Source organism: Neoarius graeffei, chromosome 4 (assembly GCF_027579695.1).
Source record: "Neoarius graeffei isolate fNeoGra1 chromosome 4, fNeoGra1.pri, whole genome shotgun sequence".
Classification (NCBI taxonomy): domain Eukaryota; kingdom Metazoa; phylum Chordata; class Actinopteri; order Siluriformes; family Ariidae; genus Neoarius; species Neoarius graeffei.
Window position 1 is genome coordinate 30,377,989 of NC_083572.1, and position 18,222 is coordinate 30,396,210.

General features: G+C 39.9%; 1 protein-coding gene across 1 annotated transcript in view; it reads right to left on the reverse strand.

The window, feature by feature from the left end:
* Positions 1-14,779: 14,779 nt before the first annotated feature.
* Positions 14,780-18,222, reverse strand: part of LOC132884556 (peripheral plasma membrane protein CASK-like) — an 86,382-nt gene continuing 82,939 nt past the window's right edge. Inside the window, exon 6 of the mRNA XM_060918415.1 lies at positions 14,780-14,956. Coding sequence (XP_060774398.1) covers positions 14,780-14,956 — 177 coding nt within the window. The remainder of the gene's footprint in view (positions 14,957-18,222) is intronic.

The following is an 18,222-nucleotide window of genomic DNA, read 5'->3' on the forward strand; positions in this document are numbered from 1 at the left end:
AACAATCTCCGGTCTCTCCAAAGTCTCTTCTTCAGTTGTGGCAAACACAAGCAGATCATCAAGGTAGCACAACAGGCTGCTGAAATTCAGATCTCCAAATATGCTGAGCATCATGCACATGAATGAAGCAGGACTGTTACACAATCCCTGCAGAATTTGATTGTACTCATACAAAGCAATTGTGGATGTCAATGTATTTCTTGTCTTCCTCAGCCATCAGAATATTATAAAAGCCTGAGGTCAGATCTATTTCGCTGAAGTAGATGCTTCTGCCTAGTGCAGCTGGACAGTCTGACTGGTGTGGAAGATGGTGTACATCCTTGAGTGTCCTCGCATTTAAACACCTGAAGTCAGTACATAGTCTCAAAACATTAACTTATTGCCATCTTTTTTCCACACTTGAACAAGAAGAGAAGCATACTCACTTACAGATTTCCTTATTATCTCCTGTTCCTCCATTTCAGGCAAAACCTACTGCAGTTTTTGGTAATGAGCTGGTGGGATCTGCTGGTAAGGGAGACGGAATGGTTGCTCATCAGTGAGCTGGATGCGATTTCACAAAAATCTTTTGCCTCACTCTAGTCTAGTGCATGTCTGGAGAAAATGTCAGCTTGTCTGACATGTTTGTGACTTTCATTGGCATTCAATGATCATAATGGTGTGATCACATGACTGACTGATGAAGGTTGATGACATGGGCTCAACAACTGTGTTGCTTAGTGACATGGGAATATTATTTGACAATTTACCCCAGACCAGATGTTCTTGCCTCACGAACAAGGTGATTTACTGCTGAAGCTTAACACTCCCAGTCCCCTTTGGAATTTCCTCACAACTCTAGAGTAGAGTTGACCAAACGGTTGATGAACTATTCACACGCTGGAAGAAAATTGCCACTGGAGATGAGACACCAATAGTCACTGGTTATTTTCAGCTGGTGCATGAGAAACCTAATGACATTTGTACCTATGATTAAATCATTATGTTGGCTGGGCACCACAAGGATGGGCACAATACAGCTCTCCCCATACACTTTCATTTCTGTCTCATACATTTGTAAAAAGAAATATGCTTTTAAGCCCTAAAAAGAAGATTGAGACACCAAAGAAGGAAGCAACTCTACCGCCAGAAGCTCAACTTGCTCAAGCATCAGATAAACCAGCTCCAGGAAATGCACAGAAAAGAGTCCCTGAGACAGCAGGTGGATCATATGCTGATGCATTTAAAAGCTCTTGAACTCAAGGCTGCATGGAGCTGCACATGGAAGAGTGGGGATGAGCAGCATAGAGCAACCAGTTAGCATCTTCTTAGCTCTTAGTAATTGTATAAACGAAACATGGGGACGCATGTGTGGGTTTGAAAACTTGTGCAAGATATAACCTTTTTTTGCTTGCTGTTTACAATAAAGAGTAGAATATCACAGAGACAGCACTTAAATTTTCCTTTGAGTCAAGCTTCACTTACTCTCATTGTCTCTGCTGATAACTTGGGGATTACAGGTCCTCTTTGAAAGCTTATTTTGCTATTTGTTAATTTTTATCCTGTTATTTTTGTTTTGTTTTATTCTTCAAGAAATATACTGAAACCCTGAGAGAGGGTGATTTCATATACCTTATTTCTGGCTTGAGTTTGGTTTATCTCATCCCCAAGACCTCATGGACTGACTACAGAAGACTTAAAGGTAAGACTTTACTCTCTGTACTAAGTACTGTACTTGTGCTGTAGCTCATCCTGCTATAACAAAGAATGCTAAGCTGTTGTACCTAGCTGAAGGATATGACTTTATAAGGAAAATGTGTGCATGACTACTTGCAAAAATAGACTCTCTTAGAATTGAAGATGGCTCTATAACTTCTGAAGAAGAAGCTAAAACAGATAATGAGGCACCTGATAGTGAGGATCAGGAAAATGGAGATACAAGTCCCTGGTTAAATAGCCCCTTCCCTTCAAGACCATATGGTCCAATTCCACAAAAGAACTACTGTAGCACAACCTGCTGAAAAATGTAATGCTGGCTAAAACAGAAAAGTCTCTTTACCTGTCAATGGTCTTAATGTTATGGTTGATCGGTATTTGAAGGACACTAGGTCATGTAGGGTTTTGCATGCATAATTCTATGCATTTGGAATTGGCAGGGAATTTGTATGGTGTAAAAGGCATCATGGTAATCTAAGGCGGTCTAAGGCCTGAGCACACTCCTCTCTGAACCACTGAATGCTTATACAGCTGAAATTAAAACTTAAGAGTTCTGCACGAGTCCTAGCCAGGTTTTCGCATTTTGTCTCAGTTGCACCAGTCATTTGTATAATTAGTACAGAAGTATGTCTTGGATTTTGGTGAAATCTAGGAGTGGTGGATATAGCTGATGCATTAAATCTATAGGTTTATATTTAATCAATAATCAATTTTCCATTTTTGCTTCAGTGTTATGATGTATATATCTGCTTATGTATATGTCTATTTTGGGGAGCTTTTATTTCATTCATTACTTTTGGTATAGGGCTTTTGACATTTTGGTGAGATTTCCTGTGATTTTATGGACCTTCTCAGTTGGCTGGGAGCCTTCCTGATGAGAGGTAGATGTATGCAAGTGCTCACACTAATAGTTTGTGAAAATGAGCTTGCAACAATAGACAGAGGTGAAAGTTTTACTTTATGCAAGTCACTTTTTTTTGTGTGTGTGTTTTTTTTTGTGTGGAAATGTTTATTTTTGTGTGGCATGTAGAAGCCTACTCGTATGTGAAACTGGTGTGGTATTATTGTTTTATACAGAATAAATTCCCTTCCTAGTTAGCAAGGTGCCAGTTGTCTTTGACTCATTCCCTTTCATCCACAAACATGGGGCAGATTGTGTGTGTATAGATAGATAGATAGATTTTTTTTTTTTGGGGGGGGGGTCAGGACAGGCCAGAAAATAGTCCCTTCCAGGCCAGGATCTGGTCTTCCCAGGCAGTCTCCTGTCCCAGTACTAATCAGCTCTTTGAGGCACAGGAGTGCGGCACCAATCTCAATTTCTACAGCCCTCGGCCTCTCACCTATTATGTAGCTAGGGTTACAGTGGGGGGCTAGTCTTCTGGTAACCGTGAGAGTTTGACTCCCTACTCGCATCTGTATTGCAGCTTGCCTTGCCAGATGGCAGTAGGTCCAATTTTTTATGATGGTCTTTGGCATGACCTTACCGCATGTAGAACTCGCGATCTCCCAGTCGAGAGGTGGACATGTTAACCACTAGGCCAACAGGGGGTCAGTCAGGACAGGCCAGCTACATTTAATTGAAGAAAGCTAACTGATTTACTTTGGAAAGGAAGGAAATGTGTGTGTACATTGAAGAACGTGTCCACGAGAGGATCAGGCAGGCGTGATATGTCACCTTATTGATTTCAATGAAACTTGATCATTTTGAAGTGTTCACCTAAAAATACAATTAGCCCAAATAGTAACAATTTCGAATTAAACCAGGTGTAGTCAGACCAGACCAACAATCCCCCCCCGATGTCCCTCCTAGTTTTGGATTTCAACACCAACTAAAATTACATACTAGCAAAGGATCCAGTGGAGATTAGATGGCAGCCAGAGTTTCAGTGACAAGATCTGCACATGTCTACCACGTCAGATGGCTAATTACAGATAGCAGAAAAATAGTAAATTTCAGAGCCGCCCATTATTTCCATCCATTATCCGTAACCACTTATCCTGTGCAGGGTCATGAGCAAGCTGAAGCCTGTCCCAGCTGACTATGGGCAAGAGGCGAGGCAGGCTTAGAAATTCATATATTTTTTCACCAGCCAGCCGGACTAGTTACCTTCCAAAGTAACGAGCCAAACAGAAAATCAACTAGCCAAAATTTGTTCATGTATGAATTTTACTTCTGTCAAAAATAACACAAAAGAGAGTAGTTACCATTGTTCATGACTTAATGTGCATTTATTTCAAGACCCGAGTATTTTGATACTGTTGTTAAATACATAAATGAGAACAACACAGCACCATAATATAATATCAACAAATAATAATATATTGGAAAACTTGGCAACTTGGTGTATGAGTATTGAAAACAAATATACTTACTATCATGACTATAGCACCCAAAATATGTCCAACATGCTTTCTGTATTTAACCATTTATGAGAGAGAAAGCATTAGGAGCTTCATATTGACTAGGAATCAACTTGAAAAAAATTAATTATTCCATAAAAATCATATCGCAGCCAAGGCCTACCCTGCTCCCACGTTTGCTTATAAGTCCTTTGTCGTTTCTCCGTCTCGTATGCTTTATCGGCGGCCTTTTTCTCCTCTTCAGACCGAGGTCGCTTTGTCCCCGTCTCTGGCGGTTTCTGTACACCTTTCAGAAAATTCCACATCGCAACGTAGCTTTGGCAGATGTAGATGTAAACAACAACAAAAACACGTGTTTAAATGGGCAATAATGTGGCCACATCTATTGAATTTGATAACATGATTACTGCGATATTCAACAAGATGCGTTATATGCATGCGCAGTAGTGAGAAAACCGACAGCCTGACTCGTGCACGATATGATTCGGAATTCTTCGGTATTTTCCGTCCTGCTGATAAACACATCGATTAATACAGACACGGCACACGCTTAATATGTGGCGGCTTTAGTTGACGGTGTGTCTGAATCTTCGCTTCATATATATATTTTTATTTTCAACTAGCCAGCTGGGCTGGCTAGTGACAGGAATTACCCACCAAATGACAAATTAAGTCGCCTCGGGCGACTGGACCACCGTGAATTTCGAGCCGTGCGAGGTACACCCTGGACAAGTCACCAGGTCATCACAGGGCTAACACACAGAGACAACCAACCATTCACACCTATGGTCAATTTAGAGCCCCCACTTAGCCTAACCTGCATGCCTTTGGACTGTGGGAGAAACTGGAGCACCCGGAGGAAACCCACACAGATACGGGGAGAACATGTAAACTCTTCAGGGTGCTCCAGTTTCCCCCACATTCCAAAGACATGTGGTTAGGTTAGTGTGTGTATGACTGTATACTGTGTGTATAACTATATGAGAACCCCATTGAAAAGATGCTCATGGTGGCAATTTATGAAATTGTGAACTGTGCACATAACTGGGCTATCCTAAATAAATATATTCCATTATTGAATTTTTTATGACTAGAACCAACTCCTCAATGTGACCTAACCATTTTTTCAAAACGGGTATCTGCTTACATTTTTAGTAAATAAAATACTGTTAAAGCCATTAACTAGAAAAGAATTACAACACAATATTAGCTATGTCTACTGATAACATCTAAGGAAGTATAAATGTCCTGAGTTGGATAAGACCTGAAAAATAGTTTTTATCTGCAATTCTGAAGCAATACAGATTCCCCTCTATGAAAATACACACTTTCGCCAATTTTTCATTCAGCTGTAAATTCTGCACAACTTATTTCAAATGAACCGAATTATCTGACACTTCAGTTGCTCGACAACTTGGATTTGTAATGAATCTTCTTTCTGATTATCTACTTGACCTCAGTTTGTGGGCTTGTCATGTAAACTTCTGGTCAAGCATAGATAACTGACAAAACAATTTAAAAAAAAGAGTGCAAGCAAAGAAGTGGCTTTTAAGGCCCGGTCCCACTGGCCAATGGACACAAAACGTATGCAAAAAGGACACAGCGGACAAGCAAAATTTCGGGGGTGGCTCTATCCGTTTTCATCCGCTCCAGAAATGGACAAAATTTGCGAAAACAGAACGGAAAAGAACGGACGTGGGTAGTATATAGCGGGGATGTTAAACGCATGTTCATAGGAAGCCTAGCGGATGAAAGCGGATGGAAGTGGATGACAGCTCCGAAGGGGTTACCGGTGATAACTGAGAAGCGGACGCATAGCAGAAAGAGCGGATGCATAGCGGATGAAGGGGCTGCATCACGTACGCCTAACGGAAACAAAGGGCATGTTGCGCGGATGTATATCGGATGCAGACCGATTGTCCGCTAGGTGTCCTTCTACATACTCTAGACATACTCCAGACATCCTAAATATACGAGATACATCCCAGATATAAACGCTTTGTCCGTTTTGAATACTTTATATACGAGATGCATACGCTTACATCCTTTCTATTTCCGTGCTACTAACGATGGATAGACGTTTCATGTACCTTATCTTTCCTCCCTCTTTCCGTTTTCAGCTGCAGCGGATGTGAGTTGCGAGGATGCCCAGAGGATGCAGAGAGGATACAGCAGACGTTTAACGGATGATAACGGACATAGAACGTTTGTTGCTCGTATATGTCGCGGATTTACATCGTACACAGCGGAAAGTTCATCCGTTCTAAAAGTTTTGTGCAGCTCAAAACTTTTTGCGCGGATGAAATCACAGTGGACGGATGCTCGATGGATAGAGCGTATGAAGCACGTATGCAATGAGTACACAACGGATGCATAGCGTTTTCCAACGGATGGCAAAGATTTTTTTACGTTTTACATCCTCTTTGCATCCATAAGTGCAGTGGGACCGGGCCTTTACTCAGGAATTTTTTTTCAATTCAAACTTTTGAGTGATTTAATCAGCTAACTAGAATTTTATATTCCCCATGAAAAACAGATGCCTAAAACATCAAGAGCACAACAATGTACAGTAATAGTTAATTTGCATGTATTGCATGATGCATGACCGCACTGTATAAATTGTTACGTTGATGAAGCGTAGAGGCACCAAGCTCGATAAGTTCTCTTACTACTAATAATAACAATAATGATGGTGATGGTCAATGTGATCATGGGATAGAAGTTTGCATAATTTAAAGAAAAACAGATGCATTGAACATCACAATGGACAGTGTCAGGTACGTGAGGGAGGTGGATGTATGTGTAGAAGTGTTCAGTTTAATAATAAAGTTTAAAAAAAAAATATGCAAACAGTCCAAATCGGCAGGCTAGCTCAGATCTGAGCTAGCCTGCTGATTTGGACTGTTTGCATATATATTTTTAAACTTTTCGCTTAGCCTTTCGCCTGTTTTCACGTCTCGAGACGTGAAAACAGGCAAAAGGCTAAGCGAGGACAATAACGAGAAACAAGCACAAGAATAAAGAAACCAGGAAAACAAGAACACTGGTAGAAAGGCTTGGTAATGCGTATACTCAATGTAGCGTAAGGCTTGGTAATGCGTACTCAATGTAGGCCAATTTATGCTGACAACCCAGTCCTCGCAGACGGTGTCGCAGACAGTGTCTGCGCAGCCCCCCCACCTTCGCAGACGCTCTGCGCGCACCTCCCAAAAATTGTGACCACCGCAGAAGCCTCGTAGACAGCGCCGCAGACAAGAGGGCTCTGATTGGTCCACTCTACCCGCTGTACACGCACTTCCGCTTCCCTACTTTCCCGGTTTTTGTTTTCACGACCGTCATTTTTAAAAACACGAGCGAAGATGGAGCAGCATGAAGAGTGGTTGATTGAGGAAGTACGTACATCTATACGACTCCAGTTCTAGTCATTATAAAAAAAAAAAGTTCTAGTCATTATAAGTAACCGGAGGATAAACACTCCACTAACCACACCCACCAACTACTCCTAGCGACTTCGCCCCCCCCCCCCCCCCGCGTTGTGCCGGTGAATAACATCGCGCACGCCTATTTCCCCGCTCAACAATAAATTACAACTGTCTGCGAAAAGCTATCTGCGAAAGCCTTGTCACAAGAGCATGCAGAGGCCTTTAGGCGCGCCTTCAGGTGCACACGCCACAGCGCGCAGGACTGACATACAGTAATAGTTCTTGTGTTTAAACACTTTACTTTTCTGTGAAGCTGCTTTGCGACAATGTCTGCTGTTAAAAGCGTGATACAAATAAACTGACTTGATTTAATAAAAAGGCTTGACTAAACAGCTGTTTTTTCAGCCAAGATTTAAATACTGAGACTGTGTCTGAGTCCTGAACACAACTTGGAAGGCTGTTCCATAACTGTGTGGCTTTGTAAGAAAAGGCTCGGCCCATGATGTAGCATTCACTATCTGAGATACCACAGTCTGCACCTTTTGATCCAAGTAGGCGTGATGGGTCATAAAAGACCAGAAGTTTGTTCAGGTACTGTGGCACGAGACCATTCAGTGCTTTATAGGTCAATAGTAGTATTTCATAATCAATGCAAAATTCACACCTGTCCAATTACTTCAGGGCCCTTAAAAGGGGAATCACATAAAATTACTTTTCAAGAAATTTCTCTGTTGCAGACAAATGTCCAATGTTGGAATTAAAAGAGCTGTGGTGCACTCCTGTCATATTGATCATTTGGTGTAAGGTGGTCAGAACAGCGGTCAGAAGTCAGCCCTTTTCATGTCCTGAAGTTCTGATAAAATCAACTATGTTTATTATCATAAGTTTTTGGTTTTGGCTCATGCAAATAGTGACATGGATATTGTCAATAACCAATAGGTGAAGTAAAGAAGCAAATAAGAAGCAGCAAAGTGGATACAGGAACATCTCTCAAAAGGAATCTAGTTGCAATCTTGCAAATAGTAACCCTGCAAGATCCCGAGCACAGTCTTTGCAAAATCATAGTCTGTGACTAAAAAAATCTGTTACTAATGACACATTATCTTTAGATGTGAGAGGCAATCAGACTTTAGCCTTTTAAAAGTCTTTGAGTATATGGTTAGCATACAAGAATAGGTATTCAATTTCAACAATACTCAAAGTATAAATAAGGAAAAATAATTCTTAAGTATAGTAATGAAGGACAATTTAGTCAAGTATTTTCCACCCCTGACATTCACAATTCAATTATAACTCAACATCAGGACAGTGTTATTACCCATTACAATTATGCAGAATTTGTGGAAGATATCAATTACATTTATTTAACCAATTAAATTATCTTTAAACAGATTTCATATAGGTGAATAGTGCAAGCATGAGATTATTAACTTCATACTTTGATTACCCAAAAATATAGAATATGCAAAAAAAAAAGGGGGGGTTGCATCGTCATTTCTATACTCTAGCAAATACAAAGCATCGAAACCAAATTTTTTTTTTAAGTAGGTCATATTTGGAAGGTCAGCATTGTGGCACAGGTTTACTTATTTAGTTTCTCTGCTCAACGTTTTACTTTAGAGTAGAGTGGGGTAATACGCCCCCGTGGGGTAATACGCCCCCGGCCTGTTTTACCCAAAATAACCACCAGATGGCGCAAAGTTACATTTCTATTGTTGCTATGGACTGGCTTGACAACAGGGATATACAAATATCCACTGTGGATCGCATATCAGCAACGCAGCGGAGAGAAATCAAATTTCATGGTAAGTGATATAATTTTCAGATATCAGTAAAACTGTATTTAGATAGCTGCTATTTCGTCAGATATCACAGCTGTGTATGTGGTATGAGTAGACAAGTCAGTACGTTAAAAAAAATACATTAGGTATAAAAAGTTGAATCACATTTTGAAAGTAAGACCCTTTTTTGTAAAACTGTAGTCTGTGGGGTAAAACGCCCCCTTAATGGCGGGGTAAATGGCCCCTGGGGGCATCGTTTCCTTTTATCATAATTACTGTATTTATATGATGTTAATGTAATGAATTCATTGATTCAATTAGCATTATTTATTGATGCACTTGTTCTTTGTTAATTCATGTTCAATCCACACAAAATGTGAAATTTAATAAAATAATGCATCTATTCATTAATTCAGGGATATTTTCTTGTTTCTTTCACATTATAGGCTTAAGTAAACACTTTTGCTATCCAAACAGCTTTTTTTGAGTGAGGGGGCCTATTGCCCCACCTCAGGGGCCCTTTTACCCCACTGGGGGGGGTAAAAGGCCCCCTTGGCACAATGTTTGTTTTTGTTTAAAAAAAAAAAAGTATTAACTTTAGGCAAACTTTAGGTGGCATTATTGTTCATGTCACTGTTGTCAAAAACTATGATTAAAACTAAACACATGGTTCATTTCAACTTGGAGAAAAACTGAATTTTCCTTAAGGGGGGCTTTTTCCCCCACTCTATATTAAAGAATCTTTAATCTCATTGTACATGTGTATAGTGACAATAAAGGCATTCTATTCTATTCTAGAAATGTTTATTTACACAATTACAGAAGCATAGAGGTCAGCAAAACTACAACCCCGATTCCAAAAAAGTTGGGACAAAGTACAAATTGTAAATAAAAATGGAATGCAATGATCTGGAAGTTTCAAAATTCCATATTTTATTCAGAATAGAACATAGATGACATATCAAATGTTTAAACTGAGAAAATATATCATTTAAAGAGAAAAATTAGGTGATTTTAAATTTCATGACAACACCACATCTCAAAGTTGGGACAAGACCATGTTTACCACTGTGAGACATCCCCTTTTCTCTTTACAACAGTCTGTAAACGTCTGGGGACTGAGGAGACAAGTTGCTCAAGTTTAGGGATAGGAATGTTAACCCATTCTTGTCTAATGTAGGATTCTAGTTGCTCAACTGTCTTAGGCCTTTTTTGTTGTATCTTCCGTTTTATGATGCGCCAAATGTTTTCTATGGGTGAAAGATCTGGACTGCAGGCTGGCCAGTTCAGTACCTGGACCCTCCTTCTATGCAGCCATGATGCTGTAATTGATGCAGTATGTGGTTTGGCATTGTCATGCAAGGTCTTCCCTGAAAGAGACGTCGTCTGGATGGGAGCATATATTGCTCTAGAACCTGGATATACCTTTCAGCATTGATTGTGTCTTTCCAGATGTGTAAGCTGCCCATGCCACACGCACTAATGCAACCCCATACCATCAGAGATGCAGGCTTCTGAACTGAGCGCTGATGATAACTTGAGTCGTCCTTCTCCTCTTTAGTCCGAATGACACGGCGTCCCTGATTTCCATAAAGAACTTCAAATTTTGATTCGTCTGACCACAGAACAGTTTTCCACTTTGCCACAGTCCATTTTAAATGAGCCTTGGCCCAGAGAAGACATCTGCGCTTCTGGATGATGTTTAGATACGGCTGCTTCTTTGAACTATAGAGTTTTAGCTGGCAACGGCGGATGGCACGGTGAATTGTGTTCACAGATAATGTTCTCTGGAAATATTCCTGAGCCCATTTTGTGATTTCCAATACAGAAGCATGCCTGTATGTGATGCAGTGCCGTCTAAGGGCCCGAAGATCACGGGCACCCAGTATGGTTTTCCGGCCTTGACCCTTACGCACAGAGTCTTCCAGATTCTCTGAATCTTTTGATGATATTATGCACTGTAGATGATATGTTCAAACTCTTTGCAATTTTACACTGTCGAACTCCTTTCTGATATTGCTCCACTATTTGTCGGTGCAGAATTAGGGGGATTGGTGATCCTCTTCCCATCTTTACTTCTGAGAGCCGCTGCCACTCCAAGATGCTCTTTTTATACCCAGTCATGTTAATGACCTATTGCCAATTGACCTAATGAGTTGCAGTTTGGTCCTCCAGCTGTTCCTTTTTTGTACCTTTAACCTTTCCAGCCTCTTATTGCCCCTGTCCCAACTTTTTTAAGATGTGTTGCTGTAATGAAATTTCAAATGACCCAATATTTGGCATGAAATTTCAAAATGTCTCACTTTCGACATTTGATATGTTGTCTGTTCTATTGTGAATACAATATCAGTTTTTGAGATTTGTAAATTATTGCATTCCGTTTTTATTTACAATTTGTACTTTGTCCCAACTTTTTTGGAATCAGGGTTGTATATGGATATGTGTCACCATCTGCTGGCATTAACTAAAATTCCAAAACTTACAGATGTCCATTAAGATTAACAGAGGTGGACAAAGTAACCGACTTCATTACTTAAGTCAAAGTACAGATCCCACTGGTCAAATGTTACTCCAATACAAGTGAAAGTTGTACAGTCAAATTTTACTTAAGTTAAAGTACAGAAGTACTTGCTTCTAAAAGTACTTAAGTATTAAATGTACATTTTCTGTCAATGCATTGTTGTATTATTGCCACAATGCTTACAAAACCTAATGCCTCTGAAACAACTGACTGGATTTACTGACTAGCTTGTATAACTTGTAGAATAAACACCTGGTCGAATGTTACTAAATTTTCATTTTTTTAATTGTAACACTCCTCCCCACCCCCACAAAGCAGCATGGTAGTGTTCTGACCCAGCTCTGGCAGTGTGTGCGCACACGTATGTGTATGTTAATCAGGAAGACAGTGGAATAGCTGTAAATGCAGCATGCTCAGAAAATAAAAATGACAGTCCAACCTGCTTAAAACCCAGGTCCACACCTTGAGCTTAATAACTACCCAATAGCAACACTGCTTTAAGCAAGACAAAAAAAAATGCAAGACCATCTGACATCAAAATAAAAAATTCCAGCAATTTGTTGTGACTGACTAGTACAATACTGTCCATCTCATAAGTCTCGTGTGCATGCGCAAGTGTAATGCACGTAGGAATCTGCCTGTGGAATCATGGCGGTTTAATGTTAAGTTAGGTAGTCAGTGAAGCACCACCTGACATGCTAGCAAAATCTTTTCAAACTTGAAATCGTATTGGGTAGCAAATGTTACTAGAAAAGAGAGATTTCTACATTTTGTTTATTTGGCAAGATTATGCTAAAACATTTCTGAAAGCACTTCAGATAAGTTAACATTAGCCTATTCATGTTAGCGTAACTCCTGTTTTTACATGCTAACTAACAGTGTCCAAGTTAACTAGCTATGTGTTTATCATTAGCCGTGGACAAGGCTGTAGCAACTTGGCAGGAAAATCCATAGAAAGTCATTTGACTAACCAGACTGCGTAGCTATTGCAACATTATTGCTAGCTCTTAAAGCACATAAAACTTCATTGCAAGCTTTCTCTTGGAATAAAACATTTATATACCTCAATATGCTCCCGCAGGTCGGACAGCAAGTTTTTGTAGGCCGTGATGTGGTTCGTTTTAGGCAAACAAAGCAAACATTTAAAACAAAACGACTCTTTAATCCTTTCAGAAAACTGAAACATGGGTTCTAGCTATAGAACCATGGGTGCGTGCATTCCCCAGAAGAACCGCCTCCTTCCATTCTGCCATCAACTGATCGTGTTAAATAATGCTGCTGAGAAATCATTGAACTTGATTTTATACAGTCTATGGATGTGACCTGACCCTGGTGATTATACTGATAGGCTGTCTTAGTGTCACCTGCGAAAAAAAAACCCCATCCACTTTCGAAGTCACTTCATGGTAACAAGTAATGAGGACCTTGATAGAAATGTAGTGGAGAGAAAAAAGTACAATATTTGTATTTCAAATGTAGTGAAGTTAAAATCATAAGTTGCCAAAAAATTAATACTCAAAGCACAGATACTCAAAGTGTACTTAAGTACAGTACTCAAGTAAATGTACTTCATTACTGTCCACCTCTGGAGATTAATCACCATTTCGATATGATTCCAGATCTCTGGTTATTGATGGCAGGCTCTCTGATACTGATCCTTTCCTGACAAACCCGTTTGCAAGTTAAGACAGTTTGTGCCAGTTGATGTAAGATGAGACCAAGAATAACACATTTTGCTTGAATTTAAAAGCGGTTTACTTTTCCCCACACATGAAATTAAATCTATTTACAAAAGCCATACAGCCATACTGAGGAGTAACTTATTTTCAGAGAAATTTATACAAGGGAAATATGAAATGATGCTGAGTTCATCTATGTCTATGCACCCAACAATTCTTCATTTCAGAAGACATGAAATACCATGGAAATGATAGACACAGTAAAATCCCCTCAGGCTCCATCATCTTGGCATAAACATAGAATAATAGCACTCTTAAGACAACACATTTCTGAAATGGCAGATTCAGGAAATTCTCTTTCCTCCCACCCACATGACAAATAAAATTCAAAGACAAAATTTACAAACCTCAATGGGCAAGTCATGAAAAAGGTTGTCCACGCAGAGGGTTAACCAGTGTTCCAGAGTTACAGGGATGTGCATAGATGTTTGTTTCCCCAGCACTGTTTTGACAATATTCTTATAAGTTTGATACTGGTAACACCAAACACACTGCACTCTTGAACCATACTGAATTATTCATTTGGAAAGAAACAAGGAGAAATTGAGAGATTGTGTGTGTGTGTGTGTGTGTGTGTGTGAGAGAGAGAGAGAGAGAGAGAAAGAGCAACAGAGAGAGAGCACCCATACACTCCACTGTCCATTGTGAAAATTAAGTGTTAAAGAAACAGAGGAATTTATAAGAGAGTTTGACAGACAAGCACAGGCTAAAATCATCAAAAGTCTAACATGTTCAGTCCAGTCTCTTTGAAAAATAAATATAGCATTTTGGCACACTCAAGCCAATTGTGCTTAACAATTGCCTATGGACATACCACTATGAACATGTCCAGGAAATGTGACATTGGACTGGTGAGGTAAGACAAAGAAGAATGCTTCTGCCCAATTAATCTGTGCCCAAGTATTAAGTCTGTGTATGGACACTTCCTTTCAAACATTCATGTCACCCAACACCCCCCAAACAATCACTGACCACCTTACTGTGCTCATCAATGCTCCTGAGGTGCAGTCTTTTACATTCAAAAAACAAATTACAAACTAGCTATAAGTACAGAACCATATTTATTCTTTTCATATTATTTGCTTATATATGTACAGCATTATGCTTTTGCCGTCCCACAGGAGGGTCTTGAAGATATCAACACATGGAATAGTAGTTTCTAAGTCCCTTAGAGATGAATGTGTTTTTTTTTTTGTTGTTGTTTTTTGAGGGAGATGAGTCTGGACCACACTGGTGTAAAACTGTGGCCTACAGGGGTTGCTAATAGACCCAGGACACAGGCACCCACTGAGCAGTGGTAGACACGACATCAATGGCTTCCTCCAGTAGCCAGATGGTTTCATCAGTCTCATTGTTGATGATGTTCATATCGAAGTAACGAGCATAGGACTTCTGCAGGGTCTCAGATTCTTTCTGTAGCCTTTGTAGAGACTCGTCCTGATGTAGGATAGGAGGAGAAGAAGAATTAGAGTGAGCCAAGAGCATACTGAGTAACATGCAGAAGGTTTTCTTGTGTTTTGAATTTTGATGGAGTTTGAGCATTGGCTTGTGTAACATAAGTTACTCAGGATATACAGCCCCAAATCAGAAAATGCAAATAATTAAAAAAAAAAAAAGAATGCGGGGATTTCTAAATATACTTGAATTGTATTTAATTATACAGTATGAACCCAAGATATTTTATGTTTTGTCTGGTCAACTTAATTTCATTTGTTAATTGTGTTTCAGGCCTGCAACATGTTCAAAAAAAAAGTTGGGATGGGACAATCTAGGGCCAGTAATGAGGTAAAACAATTGTGTAATGATGTGATTTGAAACAGGTGATGTCAATAGGTGACTGCAATCATGATTTGGTCCAACCTCTGTATTGAAGAAAGGCCTAGTCTTTGTGGGACAATAATCTCCAGTTTGTCAACAAATATGTGAAAAAAACTACTGAAATGTTTAAAAACATCCATCCATCCATCCATTATCTGTAGCTGCTTATCCTGTACAGGGTCACAGGCAAGCTGGAGCCTATCCCAGCTGACTATGGGCGAGAGGCGGGGTACACCCTGGACAAGTCACCAGGTCTCGCAGGGCTGACACATGGAGACAATCATTCATTCACACTCACACCTACAGTCAATTTAGAGCCACCAATTAGCCTAACCTGCATGTCTTTGGACTGTGGGGGAAACCAGAGCACCCAGAGGAAACCCATGCAGACATGGGGAGAGCATGCAAACCACACAGAGAGGCCCTCGTCAGCCACTGGGCTCGAACCCAGGACCTTCTTGCTGTGAGGTGACAGTGCTAACCACTACACCACTGTGCTGCCCTGTTTAAAAACAATGTTCCTCAAAGAAAAAAAAAAGTAAACATTTCATCTAGCATTTTATTTTTTAACTATTAAAAGCGTTAGACATTATTACAGTATTTTCTTGTTACTAATTTCAAAATGTTAAATGTGTCACAGTTAAGGAAATAAAATTCATAATATGTAAAGGGGCGGCATGGTGGTGTAGTGGTTAGCGCTGTCGCCTCACAGCAAGAAGGTCCTGGGTTCGAGCCCCGGGGCTGGCGAGGGCCTTTCTGTGTGGAGTTTGCATGTTCTCCCCGTGTCCGCATGGGTTTCCTCCGGGTGCTCCGGTTTCCCCCACAGTTCAAAGACATGCAGGTTAGGTTAACTGTTGACTCTAAATTGACCGTAGGTGTGAATGTGAGTGTGAATGGTTGTCTGTGTCTATGTGTCAGCCCTGTGATGACCTGGCGACTTGTCCAGGGTGTACCCCGTCTTTCGCCCGTAGTCAGCTGGGATAGGCTCCAGCTTGCCTGCGACCCTGTAGAAGGATAAAGTGGCTAGAGATAATGAGATGAGATGGGAATATGTAAAGGGTAAATTGTAAAAATGCTGAAGCCTTTTTAAAGGTTATACATACAGTACTAAAATGCTGCTATGATACTCCATATGTTGCAAGGTGGTTGTTATGCTAACTTGTTGGTTGCTAGGATGTTGATATGAACACTTAAGCATGTTTAAAGGCTAAACTCTACAGCTATGGTCAGAAGTTTACATACAGTGACATGAATGTCATCTTGGATATGAATGTCATGGCTATATTTGGGCTTTCAATTATTTCTCTGATCTGTTCTTTTTCTGTGGCAGAATGATTGTACAGCATACATCTTGAACAAAAACAAAAAACACTTGAATTCGGTGCACAATTTTCTTTGGGTTTTCTGAAATCAACATAGGGTCAAAAGTATACATACATGGCCAAAAATTTACATACACTCACTTAGATTATTAATTCAGAGATGCTGAGACTTCCAAAATGTCTCTTATCTTGCCAAGGCCTCTTAACTTCCTGTTAGTGATTGACTACAGCTGGTAGCTTCTCTGTGCCTTCATAAAAAGGGTTTGTTTACAGCACTCATTGGATTAACCAACACACAATACAATGGGAAAGTCCAATGAGCTCAGTGCAGAACTGAGAAAGAGGATTGCAGATATACACAACTCAGAAATGTCTCTTAGAGCCATTTCTAAACAACTGCAGATCTGACAATTAGTTCAAACAATTTTATGTAAGTTACTAGGAGGTGTAGTCACTTTGCCAAGCCACTTTGTTTCAAGAAAACCCAAACTGTCACCCTCAGCTGAAAGGAAATTCGTTTGGATGGTCAGGAATAATCTGGGAACCACCATGTCACAGCCCTGCCATGAACTGAAAGCTGATGGATCACCGTCTACAGTTAAGTGAGTTTTATATCACCATGGACTAAGAGGCTGCTATCCAAGAAATAACCCCCTGCTCCAAAATTGACACCTTCAAGCTTAACTAAAGTTTGCAACTGACCATGTGGACAAAGAAAAAGCTTTCTGGAGGAAAGCTATATGGTCATATGAGACAAAGATTGAATTGTTTGGCTACAATGGCCATGATGTACAGAGGAACACTGTACCAGCTGCTGGTGGTAGCAGCATTATGCTCTGGGTCTGTTTTACTGCCAGTGGAACCGGTTCATTGCACAAAGTGGATGGAATAATGAAGAAGGAGGAATTCTTCAGCTAACCTCACATCATTGGAAACTTGAACATGATTGGGAGTCACAACAGGACAATGAACCCAAACATGCATCAGAGCTGGTTGTGGAGGATAAAGCAGGCTAACATTAAGCTTAAAACAAACCCTGACTTCAACCCTATCAAAAATATATGGACCGTGCTTATAAGTCGAGTCCATGCCAAGAAAAAAAAATTAATTGAACTCTACCAATTCTACCATGAAGATTCATGAAATATCCAACCAGCATTCTGCCAGAAGCTTGTTCATAGTAAACAAAAAATTTTTGGTCAAGGTGAATCTTGTGAAGAGACATTTTGCCCAAATATTAGGTGTGCTGTATGTAAATTTTTGACCCTGTATGTATACTTTTGACCCAGTGTTGATTTCAGAAAACCCAAAGAAAATTGTGTACCGGATTCTATTTAAGATGTATGCTGTACAATCATTCTGCCACAGAAAAAGAATAGTTCAGAGAAATAATTGAAAGCCCAAATATTGCCATGACATTCATATCGAAGATGACACTCATGTCACTGTATGTAAACTTCTAACCAAAACTGTATGTTTAAAGCATATACGCAGAGCCATGGCCTCACTTTCATTTATAAATGCCTTGAGACCTCAAGAATGGCACAAGAATAGTTTTAAGCA